Source organism: Ixodes scapularis, unplaced genomic scaffold (assembly GCF_016920785.2).
Source record: "Ixodes scapularis isolate PalLabHiFi unplaced genomic scaffold, ASM1692078v2 PGA_scaffold10__122_contigs__length_95168666, whole genome shotgun sequence".
Taxonomy (NCBI): Eukaryota; Metazoa; Arthropoda; class Arachnida; order Ixodida; family Ixodidae; genus Ixodes; species Ixodes scapularis.
In genome coordinates, this window is record NW_024609836.1 from 71,642,450 (window position 1) to 71,657,975 (window position 15,526).

A 15,526-nucleotide genomic window follows, 5' to 3' on the forward strand; every position below is an offset into this window, starting at 1 on the left:
TATGTGCTCCAAGTGCAGCTTTATTTGAAGGAGTGCAATGCAAGCAAGTGCCGACTTTATTTTCATGCAGTGCTGAGATGCAGTACTTGGTCAATGGGGCAATCTATATCGAAACCATGCCACTCCTCTCCATGACCAGACAGACCCCATAATGCAATGCACAGAGTGTTGCACGCAGAGATTCTTGGAAGTAGTCTATTACTCTATATGATCAGCGTCACAGTTTCCTGCAAGATTTCGCCGAATCGATATCCCAGTTCGATAAAAGAACCGGCTGAACAGTTTTGTCAAAACACTACCTCGCATGGCTGTGCTACAGTGCTTTGGAATGGAACGATCGGGAAGTGCGATAACAACAGCTGCAACACATGCTCTTTCTTTAGACGCATGTCTATGCGGGCAGAAGCTGGGGGAGAAGAGAGCGAGCGGGCTCATTGGAATGCCGAGCTCGGGTTGAAATAATTAGTGGGACAACGCAAAGCTAGCTGCTTTTGTCTCCACTGCACTCGCCGAAAGTGTTAGAACGCGGAATGCTGGCGTTTGGCTTTCGCATTCGAATGCATTACAACGTCAGCCTCCGGCGTTTGGCTTTTGCATTGAAACGCGTTTGACAAGGGCAGTGGAGACAAAGGCCGCTAGCCTTGCATCTACTTACTGATCATTCCAACCAAAGCTCGGTGTTGTGACATGCTCTTGTTTCCTCCTCTACCCCAGTTTCTGCCCGCACAATCGCTGACAGGGTGAGAACGACGGGGAGGTCTTTGTGAGTTGTCCCGCCTCCAGTGCGAACTTGGAGCGTTTGCCCGCAACCGATGCATGTTGGAAGGCAACGAGCGTGTACTCAAAGCCATACATCTGAAAAAGATGCCCTGCTGTTTTCACCGCCAGAGCTATGGGAGTATGCTTGTAGCCTGTTTCTCCTCTTTCAAATTGTTTAAAAGCAACCAACACACTCAAATAGTACAAGTTGTAACCTGGATTATGCTATTACCGAGGACATAAAAGTGTTTTGAAAGTTGAATTTCGTAACAGGAAAAACAAGTGTGCAGGCTAGCTGGCGAGGCATTATGGCACTTAAACCACCAGGATGCGGGATGACAGGAAAAATGGACAGAAAGCGTGCTCCAATTTTTATTTTATGGTGTTAACATCTGTACTCCACATTCTAATTCCAGTGCACTGTTTTGAGGTGCGTAAGCACATGGCTTAGTTAGCACTCTTTTTTGGGGTGAGCACTCGTGCGGAGGATGCGTGTTGTCGAGCTAGCTTCTGATACTGATTGAGTTCTAATATGACATCTTACATCGCAAATTAATAAAGAAGACTATCAGTCAGTTGTACCACTGGCACCGATCGGAAAACAGTAGAAAATGAAATGTCAGGCTTAAAAGGCAACTCTGCTCAATTCCAAAAAGTTTGGGAAAATGCCACCCCACAATGAGGGGTGGGATTGGGGCGGGCATTTGCCAGGTGCAAGTGTAGTCTGCACCGCACTCTTAACCGCGTATTGGTGTTTACGACATTCAACGACGTCTACACACGTAGTGTGAATGAAACTTTGGCGGGCAATAATTGCGAAACTTTGGCGGGCAATAATTACAAACGGTGAGATGACGAAGGCGGGACGGCTTCATTGCGCCTCAATTCACCCGCTAGAGTCGACCGATTTCGGCAACTTGGCGCGTTGCAAAGTTTGCTGGACCGTTACAGATTTAGACGGAACTAGGTCGTAATATTTGATGTGCGGTCTTCTAGAATAAGAGGAAAAGAAAGCCCGGCTCCCTTGCGGGAAATTACCAATTCTCTTATGTGTTGATTAAGATATATGTATCTGCATTTTTGATCAGCCTTAGGCATCATTTCTTTTTCCAACAACCAAATCCTGGAGGAACTACTTTGCATGGCACACAAATGTGAAAAACTTCCTTTTTTTTTCTTGAAGTAACAACAAGTATACATGTGGTCACTGTTCCGGATGTTCTCCTTTGTTCCACATTAACTGAAGTAGTGGCACTGTCTACACTGAAAGTAATCTGGGGGTAAAACGAGAAAAGATGCTTTATTGGCAAGCGTCGCCTTTGGCAACGACATGAAGAGGGCCTCGGGGGCAGGACTCCAGGCCTTTGGCTCGTCCTTGCGGAGAGACCAGGAGGGTAGCCTAGTCCTGGAGTTGTCGGACAATGTTCAAGAACTGTGGCACTTGTGGTGAGACCTCGGGCCATCGTTGGGTTCGGCCTCGGCGATGGATTGCGACAAAGTCCCTTCCGGCAAGCACGGGCCTACTTGCCGACTCTGTCCCTCTTTGATGAATTTGACTGGCCAACAGACATCTGCAGCAGTGCACAAAGGTAAAAGTGAGACCTGCTCTGGCACTGTAAAGAAGGATCTGCAGGGTGTACCACACTTGCCTGTTGTTGATGCTGTGCCATTGAAACAGGTACTGGGATGGTGATGTACTGCTGGGCTGCACCTGAATGCAACGAGAGAGAGATGTGTCAAGCTGTGTAAGGTATTTCATCACAGCAACAGTTCCAACTTCAATGCAAGGGACCTGCTGATGCCTGGTTGGAACTTGTACCTCTGACAGTGTTGAAGCATGTTTCTTTAGTAAAACATCCCATGTCGAGCATCTTCAACATGCCAGTCGTGTGAGAGGTGTTGAAACCTGCTATGGCCACATCCTCGCACTAAAAAGTTGGAGAAGGTAACTAAACGCTGGTTAGTATATTTGCGTTTGGTTGCAACTACCGTAAAATCCCGAGAGACAGCTCACCTAACATTGAGAGCAAATCGGGTGAAAATATGGAGTGAGCTAACTTTCAATGTACAATGAAGTGAAGTTTAAAAAAAATTTGCTGTTCTTAGGTTGTGTCCTTTCCAAGCTTGTCATGCCCGTGTCCCACTAGAGCGACAGACAGAAACAAACGACAGCGACAAGCCTCAAACCAGAGTCTTTCGCGATTTGAGAGGCTTTGTAGAATAAAGGAGGCTATGTTCAGACACGAGCATCAAGCACGCGAGAATATCTTTGGCAGGCTTGCAATCGCTCGTGCTTACTTCACAAGCACCGAACAACTAAACGCCTGCCAAAGGTACCATCGCGAGCATGCTGCATGGGTTTGAGGCTTGTCGCTCTAGTGGGACACGGGCATTATGGTGGCGAGGGGCAACGAAGCAACGATGACTATATTTCCCAGTCAGCAGCGTTCGCTTATATCCTGCCAAAGCTAAGTAGCCGCATTTACGCCGAGGCAATCATTGATCACAACACTACTATTAGTAGGAGTGGGCTATCTTTCGGTGTTTAAAAATATATAGCAAATCAAGCAAAAAATGGAGGTGGGCTATCTTTCGGGGGTGGGGAATCTTGGTATTTTACGGTAAGTGCATTGTGCAGTCTTGTGCTCCCTTACGGCGAGAAAACGTCCTGGTGCCGTCTAAGTGAAAGTTTTGCCCTATTTGTGAGATCAAATGCACATACTATCTATGAGAAACGGTTATTTATAACATTTTCAAAAGATTTTCGAACCCTCTATGAAAGAATGATGCACAAAGAAACTGGAGGAAATGTTGCGCAAATAGCGAGCAATTCAGGGTCGCCCAATAGATGGCGCCAGTCTGGTCTCTCGTAGGCGATCGCGACAGCGCACCAGACCGCACAATGAACTCTGTTACAACCAAGTGCGAATGTGTGGATCGGCCTTAACGCACCGATTACGAACATGCAGTTGCGGGGGTGCAAAATCGCTGTCACCCCCCCACCATGACCACCGTCACCGCCCCCCCCCCCCCATCTCCCGAATAGTTGCGACGCCCCTGCAAACATGTGTAGGCTGCACAACTCGTTGCATCCTCCCGCATGCAACTTGGTCCTGTTCTAAACCTGTAGCATTCTGTGAAAGTTCTTATCGGTCGCCTTGAGGTACCACAGGCGGGAGAAGCACGTACCGGCAGACTCTGCCTTGAGAGCCACCGACTGGCTCAGGTTAAGCAGGAGTGCTTCTGGTATGGTGCCACCCGGCGGTGCAGCGTAGAGTAGCCCCTGGGGTGTCTGGTACATGAGAGTCCCCAGGGAAGGCTGGGAGCTAGGTAGCACCGTCACTGCTGCTGTTCCACTTCCACCTCCTGCACCCCAAAGGGAGTTGCAGAGCAGTTAGCCCCACGCTTGGAAAGGAATCCATTGACTAGTCCCAAAGCTGCTCTATGTTCCCAAGATACTGCATTTGCAGTACTTACTGGGCTAGATAATATGCCATCAATTGGTTACTTTCACAAAAAATTGGTGCCAGTTAAGAGCCAAGCTGTCGTGAACATATTGTGAACATCTAAACCTCTGATGGTTTGCTGTGCCTCAGCATACCATCCCTCCAGTTACAAATTTGCTGCATTTTCTATGCTCTATCTCATAAGTTGTCTTCAGTGGTAGCAAAGGCACAGATGCAAGAGTGTGGCTCTGCAGAATGCACTGTTTTCATGAGCTTGTGCACATATGTTTGCTATACTTTGTTTCAGCACAACTCAGCAAACGGCAAAAATATGGCACCAGCAAGTCAAATGGGGCTAGGGTGGCCTAATACACGGGAGTGGAAGACTGAGGGGGAGGTGTTGGGGACGCAAAAAAGAAAAGCGAAAATTTTCTGCTACTATCAGTACACTGTAAAGACGCAAACTTTTCAGGGGCGTTTCGTTGAATAATTGAGTACATAATAATATTTATAAAAAACGAACAGATTGGCAGATGGAACCACAGAAAGAGCTCTAAATTGTGCTCTATGGGAGGTAACATTTCCATAGTATGTTTATAATTATAAAATGCAATGAGTATGCATTATTTTGTTTTTCTCTTCCACTAATTTTTGCTGATTTTGAAGGCATGTTCCCATGAAAATGGTACATGAGGCTTCATTGTGACCAAAATGACGGGATGGCAGAAATGAATCTCTAAAATGGGACTGTTCCGGACAAAACGGGACACCTGATCAACCCAGAGCCTCTGGATCAACCTAAGCGGGGCACGTGACACTGTAGAAGCGCGCTCTTGCCATGGAAGAGGTGTCGCATGCTTTGTTCTGTCGCTCTGGTCGGCTTACGGAACCTGTAGCATTTGCCGTTGACAAAGTTAGGCTGAAAAGGACTAGAGCACTGAAGATAACTTGTGATATAGATATAGTACCCTGTTCATAAAGATTTTTGTACCACACTGCCTGCGAGATGTACTGTACTGTAGAGGGTGAGGTGTCATTTTCACAGCTTACTGGCTCAGCTTTCTACAACAAAAGCAATATGCCTCTAATTCTTTTTTCTCACAATCACCTAGATTGTTGCTATACCTTTCACCAACATTTACTCATTCTTCAATCAAGTCTCGGCCGTTATCTGGACATTTTGTTTTGTCGTCGGTAAGTAAAGACTGCTATTCTTGTCCCATACAAGAGCTTGCTGCGACTTTGGAGGTTGTCACATGCAGTTTCACTTTGTTGTTGTCCAAAAAAACACCATCTTTTAAAATGCCACTTTTAAATTTTTAATTATTTAAAAAAAAAAAAAATTAAATGTACAAGAAATTTTTTTTAATTTTAGGCAAACACTGCTACAAGAGTAGATTGAAGCATCTTATTCAGTTAGGGCAAAAGAAATATGTAGATAATAATGAAGACTATCGACCAATGACCAAATGTTTATTAAAGAGGTATCATCCATGTCACAAACAAATATGCTAACAAAAATATTAAAAAAATATATAGGACGCATTATTTTAGTAAATTCCATACAAACGTGCCTACAATAAATCTTGCTTTTTGTACTTCAGTTTTGCTGCCTTTACTGACCTCCTCTTGACTTTCTAGAATGCACAAATACTGAGATATACATGAGAGACAAAGGTGTAGATGTGAAGCTTTGCCAAAAATCTACATGCCTTGATTTCATTCCGCTGGCAGCTGGAGTGCTGCCAGCGAAAGACCGTGGAAGGACCGACTTGCCTGCTAGCGACACCACTGGCTGGCCGCCAATGCGGTACAGTGCAGACAGCTCCCCTGAGTGGCCGCTGGCTGAGGAAACGGCTGCAACACCAGCTGCAGTAAAGAGCATGTCTACAGTCAGTAGGAATTCACCAGCATTGGAAGCATGTGTTTGGCACTGTGGTTAGACGCGAGAAGAAATCAGCAATGCATCCTCTGTCTTCAATCAGGGTACTGCAGCAAGTGACTCCCAGAAGGCTGGTATTGCAGCAGTTGTTTGGGGCTAGTGCTATTTGAAGTTCTACTCTCTACTAAAGGTGCCTTTGGAAAGGTGTATACCATTAACCGCATCCGAAAGCAGAAGTGGCAGAACAGGTGTCCTGTCCAATTTTGAAGCTCATTTTTCTTTCTACCCCACCAGTTGAGTACCACCGGCTTAGATTTATTGCATATGGATCCCAGGTCCGTCAAGCAAAACCAGGTGCAAATTAGATGGCATGTAGCTAGTATAAAACTGGTTCAGAAAATCTACACATTGCCCGGGTTAGCTCTTCACCCTGGCAGGAATTTCCTCCATGGCATTAAAGTTTAACTTAGTAGTCCTTTGGAGAAAAAGTGCTAGGGTTTAAACCCTGGCCGGTTTCCTCCCCAAAGACTCTTGCAGCATTGCTTATTGTCAAGGCTAGCTCTGGCTCTGTGATTCTGACTTCCTTTATGTAACAGACTGAGCTCATCTGTGAGTATTCACCACCACTTTTTGAAGGCTGCTGGGGGAATCGGAAGAAATGGCCTCCTGTCATTTATGAAGGGTACAGGCACGCTAACCTGATCCAAGGACTGATGCAAGGCTGGGAGATGGGGAACCGTTGTTGCTGCCAGCCTTGTGCGGCGACAAGGGGGGGCTGTCTGGGCTGGAGCCGTCGCTGTCGCTGTCGTCAGGACCTCCTCCCAGGAGGCTGCCAAACAGCGCCTTGGAGTCCTGCAAAGGAACACAAAAGCATCAAGATATTATTTTGCAGAATGGTTTACTTTTTGGAGTGAGGGTCATACTTTGAAATGTTAGAATATGATTTTCATATCTGCCACATTTTGCAGGTGGTTTTTCAGGGCCTTTGCATCGATATGGGCGACTATCTTAAAAGCTTTCAAAGTCGCTGCAATAACAAATTAATGTAGTGGTATTTGATAGCTTGTTGGTATCAAGGGTATCGGAAGTGTTTGTTGCACTGGCGTAGCCAGGGGTAGAGCTTCGGACCCCCCCCAGAATCCAGCCGACCCTATAATATACACATGCATTTTGACCAACCCGCCCCCCCCCCCCCCCTTTCTCCCACCCTGCACCCTAAGTCATGTAGACCCCAGCCACCTCAGCCCCCCTTAAAGGTAGTGTGTGCGCCATCTTCCCTCTGCAATGCCAGAAAAAGTTATGTCCGGAGGGTGACATAACTTCCGGCGCCAATGATCGGTAGTAATGTGTAGGCGGATGGCATGCAGAAAAGACAAAAATATAAATTATTTCGTATAAATTTTGCTTGCAGTTTGTCTCCACCTTCTGCATGCAAGGTCCAAGTACAGACTAATATGCGGCAAATAGTTCCTTGCCCCCCCCCCCCCCCCCCCCCGTTTTCAGGGTGGGGGGTGGGGGGGGCAAGGCATGTGTTTTGCCCCGCTCCCCCCCACTCAAGGGGGGAGGGGGCAAAACACAAGTTTCGCACCCCTCCCCAAACTCTGGCCGGCGGCGCCTAAGGTTACCAAGGGTCCGCCCCCCGGCCCTGGGGGGCGGGATTTTTGGTTTGAATCCCCCCCACTCGAGAACAAGTTGGTACGCCACTGTCCGAGTTCTGTTTCCCAATAACCTGCAATGTACCAAAAAAAAAAAGTGCAATCGTTTTTGTTTTGAATAGGGAGTTTTTATTACTTTACCCCTGCATCTCGCAAGGCCGCGGGGTTTCAACAGCTAAAAAAGGGGTAATTGGTACATCGTTCCTTTTGACAAAAGCACCACGAGACAAGGACAGAAAAAAAAAAAGAGACAAAACACAAGCGCTACACCGTAGGGCTTCCTCTTCCTCTTTCAAGTAAACAAGATGGCGTACAGCGCGGGAAAGTGCCACGTGGTCGCCTGACCTTTTGGGCGCCAACGCACCTGTTTAAAGTCTCAGTACAGTGTACAGTTGACATTTCCTGCTTCTTACAAATACCGACGTTCACTGTTGTGCAAATGCGGAAGTTGTGCCAGCCATAAACGTCTTCTCAACAAAACAAGCGCTACACTGCAGGGCTTCCTCTTTCAAGTAACCAAGATGGCGTCCAGCGCGGGAACGTGCCACGTGGTCGCTTGACCGTTGGCGCGCCAACGCACCTGCTGAAAGGCGCTCAGGACGATTAACATTTCCTGTTTTTTACAAATACCGACGTTCATTGTTGCGCGAATGCGGAAGATGTGCCTGCCGTACACATATTCTTAACAAAACACAAGCGCTACACCTCAGGGCTCCTCTTCCTCTTTCAAGTTATAAAGATGGCGCGTCCAGCGCGGGAACGTGCCACGTGGTCTTAGCGTGGTCGCGTGACCGTTTAGGCACCTGCTTAAAGTCCCTCAGTACAATTCACATTTACTGTTTCTTACAACTACCGACGTTCATTGTTGTGCGAATGCAAAAAATGCCATAAACGTGTGCCAAAAAAAAAAAAAAAATGGCGTTTTTTTTTTGTTTTTGGAAATTGCACAGGTTTTGTGCACTAGTGCCGTTGTGCGCACTTATCAACGTTAGCACTTATAGACCTTTCCAAAAAAAAAAAAAGGTCTCCTGGCCGGTTCAGTTTTTAGTGTTCGTGCGTATGGCGTGTGATTTGCACGCTTTCCGAAGCGAACATGCGCGTGCTGGGCTGGGGACTTGTGTATTTTGGAATGGTGTCTAAAAATTAGGATGTATACAAATCTGCACCCTACCGTGAGATATCAACACGTGCACGTTTACTTCGAAAAGCAGCAGACGACGATTCCACGGACTAAAGCTGAAAATGCATGGCACCGGTCAGAATTATATCTACCGCGCTTTGCCTGTATGCTCGAGGGGGACGACACATCTGAACCACACAGGACGACGAATTTTGCATCTCTAATGCGCGCATTTCAGTTATCATCAAGAGGAGGATAATAATAATATTAATTCAGTGGAAGCGCATGTGCGTTTGCGCCTCTTGGTTGCGCCCATCAAAGCTGTGCTTGCGCACTTTCTCGCTTCCAAGTTTCCATGCGTTCTTCCGACCGCATCTTTAGCCTAGCATCGTCCAAAAAGCCCGGAGCTGAGAAGGCGAGCTGGCAGGACGGAATTGCGTCGTCGCGGCTGCTGCGAGAGGTCTGAGCAGGCACGGTGTGCCGGCAGCCACGACCGCGCGCGGGCTGCTCTGTATATAGCTTGGCGCGCGCATTTGTGCGGAGTTCCAAATCGGGACGGGGGAGAGCGCCAAGTTTGTCCTGGGGGTGGGCCCCCGCGAAGGCCCATACTTAGCACGGCCGCCTTTTTCCAGCCAAAAAGCTCCCGAGGCACGCAGAGTCGAGGCTCAGACCCCGGGCGACGCTCGCCTGTAGCTGCAGAGCGACAGCGCCACCAGGCCGCAAGGTGCGGATTCGCATCGGATGGCGCCAACCCTTCTCGATGCATTTCGGGAAAATTGAAAGGGTTCTAGACGAACTTGCAATCTCTGTCTAACCCACTAAAAAAAAAAATTAATAAAAAAAGTAAAGAGGAAGAATTTTTCAAGCGTAAATGTAATCATTTTTAATGTAACGGAACAAAGGTAGACAACAGTTGGGAAAAGTTTGAAGGGACAGAGGTTATCTTGCAAATTTTGTGACTTCGAGAAAAAGGAAAACTAAACCAAACGGCAGCATTGTCCTCAAAATATGAATCTAATTAATTTTAATATTCTCAATGCAACAGAAGAGGGGAGGGTCTGAAGTACTCCCTCCCTAAAGTGGGAAAAGGAAGCCTCTGTGTGCAGGCATTTCTTTTTCCTGTGCCTCAGCAAGTTCAAGGTGTCCCTTCTTTTGTTCAAATATTTAATTGAAATTCTCGATTCTATCGGCCATTAGTTGCTTTATTCCAGTCCCTTTTTGGGCATCTCTCACTCGAGAAATGCACAAAATTCCTTTCCTGGCATAGCAAATTTTTTTTTAAAAACAATGCATGTATCTAAACAGGAAGATTGGAGCATTACATGATAAATTAATGACATGGAGCACTATGCATTGGGCGCTCAGCACCGAATACTACCCGAATTGCAAGTTTCATATTGCACATCACAGTTAACTGCTAAGCAGTGATTTTAACAAACAAACAAATGTTTGTCAGTTTAGAGTGTTTGCAGGTTTTTTTAGAACAGGGTACTTTTTAGACTCGGCTGTTTTGTGATGTATCGGGTACTAATAGTAGACAAGAAATTCTCAATTGATATAGAACCTGTCAACACCGTTTTCTATGAAGGTTAAGAAGTCTTACAGTACACATCACAACAAGAGTCCAGTTTTTAAATTTTTAATAGACTTTCAAGCACAGCATATGACACACACACACACTCATGCATCATCAGTTCATTGCAGCACCAACATAAATTTGCATATGCAACATGCAGCGTAAAAAAATATTAGTCTATGTATTTGAGTTATAATTTAATGATGGAGATGCTTAAAAGAAAAAGCATTTCATAGACATATTTTGAAATCAACAATGATACACGTGAAATGAAGGCAGGAGCAAATGATGTATGATGGCTGCCCGCAGCAGAATCGAAAAACGCGAGCGATAATGACCAACAATGATTCCATGAGGCGCCGTCAACGTCGACCTCTGATCACATGCGACGTGGCTGGTTAAAGGACTGCGATCAAGCTGGGACCCTTCCCTTGCAAGCACTGTTTTCGTCATGCAGTCTTGAAATAATAACCGCCATTCTGCACCTACTTTCCACGGAATCACGGCAGACGCCGTGCAGCGTCGGAGTCCGCTGAATTTTGGCAACGCCTCTTGGCACCACATCGTCGCTCGTCGGGGAAAAACACACACCGGGTTAATGCACACGGGGAACTTAATCACAAGAACAAAATGCTAAGGAGGCCAGCTCCGTACCTGCGTGACAGAACAAAACGAAAAAAGAAGCAGTTAAAAACAAGACCAGGTTGTTAGGATCACCTTGCTGTAACAGGATCATGCTTCCAACAGCACAAGGAGGTGGCAGTGTCTTTAACTGGTTGACGAAATAAACAAAAGGGACGGCAACAGAACAGAAAAAAAGTAAACCAGTGGTGGCTGCAAACTAAGGGCATTCCACTGACAGGATGGCAAAACACCTCGGTGTGTCGGGAGTTTCAGGTTAATCACATAGTTGCTCCCCGGCAACCACTCTTCAGCTTTTGGACGTACACGAGCCCTGGACAAGTGCACAACCGCCAAACGGGTCCCCGAGCTTGCACACAACAGCACAGAAAGCGCAGCAAGACACGGGCCACTGCGGGGAAGCAGCCCTCCCGGGAAATAATCACAGCTTGGCACAGTCGGGAGGAGAGCGGCGGCACATGCTTCCCACGCAAATGCGTTGTCGTCTTTCATTTGTTCGCTTCCCGCGGCGACCAGGTAGAAGAAGAGGAGGAGGAGGTGGCGGTCTTGCAGGGAGGAGCGAGGAGGGGTGCGTGGGAGGATGCTGTGGCGACGACGCATTCGGGCTCAGATCATGAAAAACGGCGGCAATTTCTGGCTGCCAAATTCGGAGAGCTGCATAAATGCCGCTGCAGACGCCTGGGACAGCTGCAAGGGGGTTCACAAGGGTGAGTGGAGAAACCCGCCGGGGGTCGTCCACTCCCGTCGCCACAGCATTGCGCTGGCCCACGCAGCCCTACCACCCACCCACCCTTCCGCAGAAAGCACTCCTGTTTTGCAGGTTATGCGCAGCACAGAGGGATACAGAAGCTCCTCAAAAATTCTGCCATTGGTGTCGGACTAGCGCTAAGTGGGCAATAGCTAACAAAATATGCCAAACTTAAATCTACAATCAAGTATGGCTCAAGACAGCTCTGTACCTCAGTCGTAAGCAGGTGCTCTGTGTATCATCCCTCTAGATAACCTATGGAAATCCAACCATTGTCACATCTGTATGAAATCAACTTTTAGATCTCAATAAAAACCCCAAACAGGCCTGGAGATCATCTACACGAAGCATGTGCTACGGCGGCGTAATCTTTTGCAGAAAAAGCTGTCACACTTTTCTTTTCACTTATACAATCTCTGTAGAAGGCCTAGTCATAGGGATGTGACCAGGAAACCTTAGTTGAATCTCTACGAACATGGTGCGGCGGCATGATGCCTCAACCTGTGCTTGCAGGCTTCACCGTGTCATGCACAATCCAGAAACCCCCGACCTCGCATGGAGGCTCGAAAGGTTGTTACCACTGCCTCCGTCCCAGACTAAACGAGTCGCCGCCGGCAAAGGAAGGCAGACGAGCCGGGGCTACAGCCACGGGTCACCGAGCAGTGCGCCCACCTTGTTCTCGCTGTCCTCAGTGACGCTGTATGTGAGGTCCGTCTCCTCGAAGCCTGTGGCACTCATGCGCTGATCCGGGCTGGGTCCCACGGGCCCAGTGGTCCCCTGGGGAGGGTCCGGGGAGTTGAGGCAGGTCTGGATGAGCGCCTTGCCCGCCTCTGACGTGATCATGGGCTGCAGCTTGCGGGTGGCAAACGTGTACACGTGGCCGGTCTCCGAGGCCACCAGGAGCATGACTTGGGTGCCCGTCAGCGTCGAAAGCTCGTAGGCCTGTGGGGAACGTGCATGGGATACTAATTGTCTGGGACGGCAAAATGGCGGAGGTTTAACACAAAGGCAGACACAATGCTGCTGTTTGTGTCAAGCGTTCCGAGATTGGCTTCTGCATTGTTTTTACTTCACCAACAAAGTATAGTTGGTGACAGGTCAATTGCTATCGGAGGCAACAGCTCGTGCTCGAGGGTTCTTAATCGAGAAACGTTCTGCTCCTCACTCACTCATACATTCAACCTGGAACATCTGCCACTGAAATTGACGGGCAAACCACTAGCACTTTTGATAAGGAAGATTCCAATCCTTAGCATTACCAATAATAATAAAATAACAATCTTCAGCCTGTTTAATGTATTATATAGGTGCCATTGCTCCATAGGTAACCTCCTAAGTCATTCCTTGAGAAGTTTTAAGAATTTTGAGGTTTCTGATGCCACCATTGTTGTCATAACCCTGAAATTATGGCAGATTTTAAAGTGTATTCGCTTACACCAACTTCTGGAGCGATGAGTGAAGCCTGTCAAATAAAAGAAGCTGAGCTCATCTGCTCAAATTTTCCCCTCTTTTCGGAACAGTAAACACCTCCCTCCCCAGGTCATCCTAAAAGGCAGACTGCCAATTCGTTAACCCGCTGACGTCGCTTGCTGGGAAAAAAAATTCCTTCGTCTTTCGCCGAGATGTCACCACCAAAGCTCGCTTGTTTTCGCTTTTTTTTGTTGTGCGTTTCTCACTCCAACTTTCTGTGAGCGCGGAGAGCCGAGACACCGTTGCTGGATCGCCCTTTAGCGAAAAAGCAGTCGCTGCCTCTCAGTGCGTTCACGGAGAGCGTGGGACGCTAAACACCCGTCTGAATGCCTCTACCGGCAGTCTCACGACGGAGGACATATTCGACGGCGACAACGTCCCACACCTTGGAAGAATGGACGTGAAAAACATCCGATTCCGTTTCATTTCATTTCATTCAAACACAGATGATAGATATTGGCTTCGTCAGATGATCGGCAAAGCGATCTTGGAATCCCAAGATATAGGCGGGGCACCAACGCTTAATTAAAAACGTATTAAAATATAACAATAAAGAAAGAAACGAGGAAGGAGGAACTGCCTGCTACGCTCGCCGCCAGCGCGGAGAGGTCTGTGATCGTGGGTAGCGCTCGCAGGGCATCGGATCGCACGTGCGTTTACAAAGCTCGACAGTCGGAAAACGCGACGCTTTTAAAGGTAGCGAGACCTATGGATGTCTTACGATTAGCGAGAACCATTAGAAGACGCACTCAAAACGAGTGGTAACGAGCGAAGTCGCCGGAAAACGGAGGCACACATCGCAGATGGTCGACGGCGCTCCTTTTTCGAAGGCGGCGGAAGCACTGTCGCACTGTCATCGACTGCGTAACGGAGGAAACGGCAAGAGGGGAAACGACACTCACCTTCTTCATGATGCCCGTTTTCCGTTTGCTGAAGGTTGTGTACCGCCGTAGTTTGTTATCGATGAATTCCATCTTGATCTTGACACGTCCCTTGGTCTTCTTGCCGTTCGGAGGCGGCATCTTCTTGGGTTGCTGCTGCTGTTGCTGCTGCTGCTGGAGTAGCATGTCGTCCAGGGTGATACCAGCGTCGTCAGAAGTCCGTTTGTTGCCGCCACCGGACACGATGCCGTCAAGCTCCGACGACGGATCGGCGCCTACAAGTTGCGCGGCCTCGTACGGCGCGTAACCCATTGCCTTGAGTTCCTCATGCTGGTTCGATGTCTGCATCATCTTGGTTCGAGCGATGTTTAGTGCAAAACGCGTTTCCGAAACGCGTTCATTTTGGCACAGCCTCCGTCGGAGGGTCCCAGTCAGTCGGCGACGTCGTGGGTTTTGAGAATCGCCCACGCCCCACAAAGTCCGTCGGCGCAACCAGGCGCACGAACGCGCGTTTACCAACTCACCGAGACCAACTCACACAAGCGCGCGCACACACACACACGCACAGCGACAACGGACCTGACTTTTAGCCGACGTTGGTGCTGTTCTTTCGCCGGGGAGCGTTACCAATCAATTGCGGCGCTCGCACGAGCTCGCAGGTGTTGCCGAAGCCGTGAAGCACGTACCCACACGAACACGCCCTTACGACAAACGCTCCCACAGTCAGGAGTTCATGTTGAATGCGGAGGAGCCAAGAGGCGCAAGATTCCACGCGCACCGGCCTCAGGACTGCTACTCCGCGTAAACAAGTAGTTCCCCCGCACATGTGAGAGATTTTGTTTCTGGAAGATTCAAAACGCTGCCTTATCTATGTCATACCAACGCCGAGGAGTAAAGCGCTTCTGAATATTTAAAGCGCGTGGTTTAATTTGGCGTTAACGCAGTCAGCAGGATTTTGTCAATGGATAGACGTTTCTTGCACCTGCTGCCGCCTGTGCGCCATATTTGGGCAGGAAGGCGGCCATATTTGGAATAATCTGCCAAATATGGAATTGGGACTATGTTTTCGTAGTTTTCCCGTTTCCCTCAGATTGGTCGGGTCGGCGCGCATGTGTTTACCAACTTTTGCGCGAAATTTCAAAGCCCGGTTTCTTTGACATTCGTATCGCCCGTAATCGAGGGAGCCTGGAACTGCCTGCGAAGCTCTCTTGCGCAACAAGATGAAAGGTTGTCGCGCGGTATTATTTGCATTGCACTTGTGGTCACTGCCAACATACCGCGTTTGCATTCCAACGCGCTTACGCGCAATGGTCCTGCTGACACTGTGAATCAACCGCCTCACAAATG

The 15,526-nt window shown here is 48.2% G+C and overlaps 1 protein-coding gene across 1 annotated transcript; it reads right to left on the reverse strand.

Moving 5' to 3' along the window:
- Nucleotides 1-2,040: 2,040 nt before the first annotated feature.
- On the reverse strand, nt 2,041-14,942 carry LOC8031763 (serum response factor homolog). Its single transcript, XM_029974148.4, has 7 exons — nt 14,201-14,942; nt 12,501-12,770; nt 6,786-6,939; nt 5,982-6,074; nt 3,949-4,125; nt 2,409-2,470; nt 2,041-2,330 (listed from the first exon to the last, which is right to left on the reverse strand). The coding sequence occupies exons 1-7, from the start codon at nt 14,528-14,530 to the stop codon at nt 2,280-2,282; spliced, it is 1,137 nt and encodes a 378-aa protein (XP_029830008.2). The 5' UTR covers nt 14,531-14,942; the 3' UTR covers nt 2,041-2,279.
- Between the last annotated feature and the right edge of the window lie 584 nt (nt 14,943-15,526).

Coding starts and splice junctions, on each gene's coding strand:
- LOC8031763 (XM_029974148.4), bottom strand. CDS start 14,530: ATGATGCAGACATCGAACCAGCATGAGGAACTCAAGGCAATGGGTTAC. Junction 6,940..12,500: donor CTGAGGACAGCGAGAACAAG/GTGGGCGCACTG, acceptor GTTCCTTTGCAG/GACTCCAAGGCGCTGTTTGG. Junction 6,075..6,785: donor TGCATCAGTCCTTGGATCAG/GTTAGCGTGCCT, acceptor TCTTTACTGCAG/CTGGTGTTGCAGCCGTTTCC.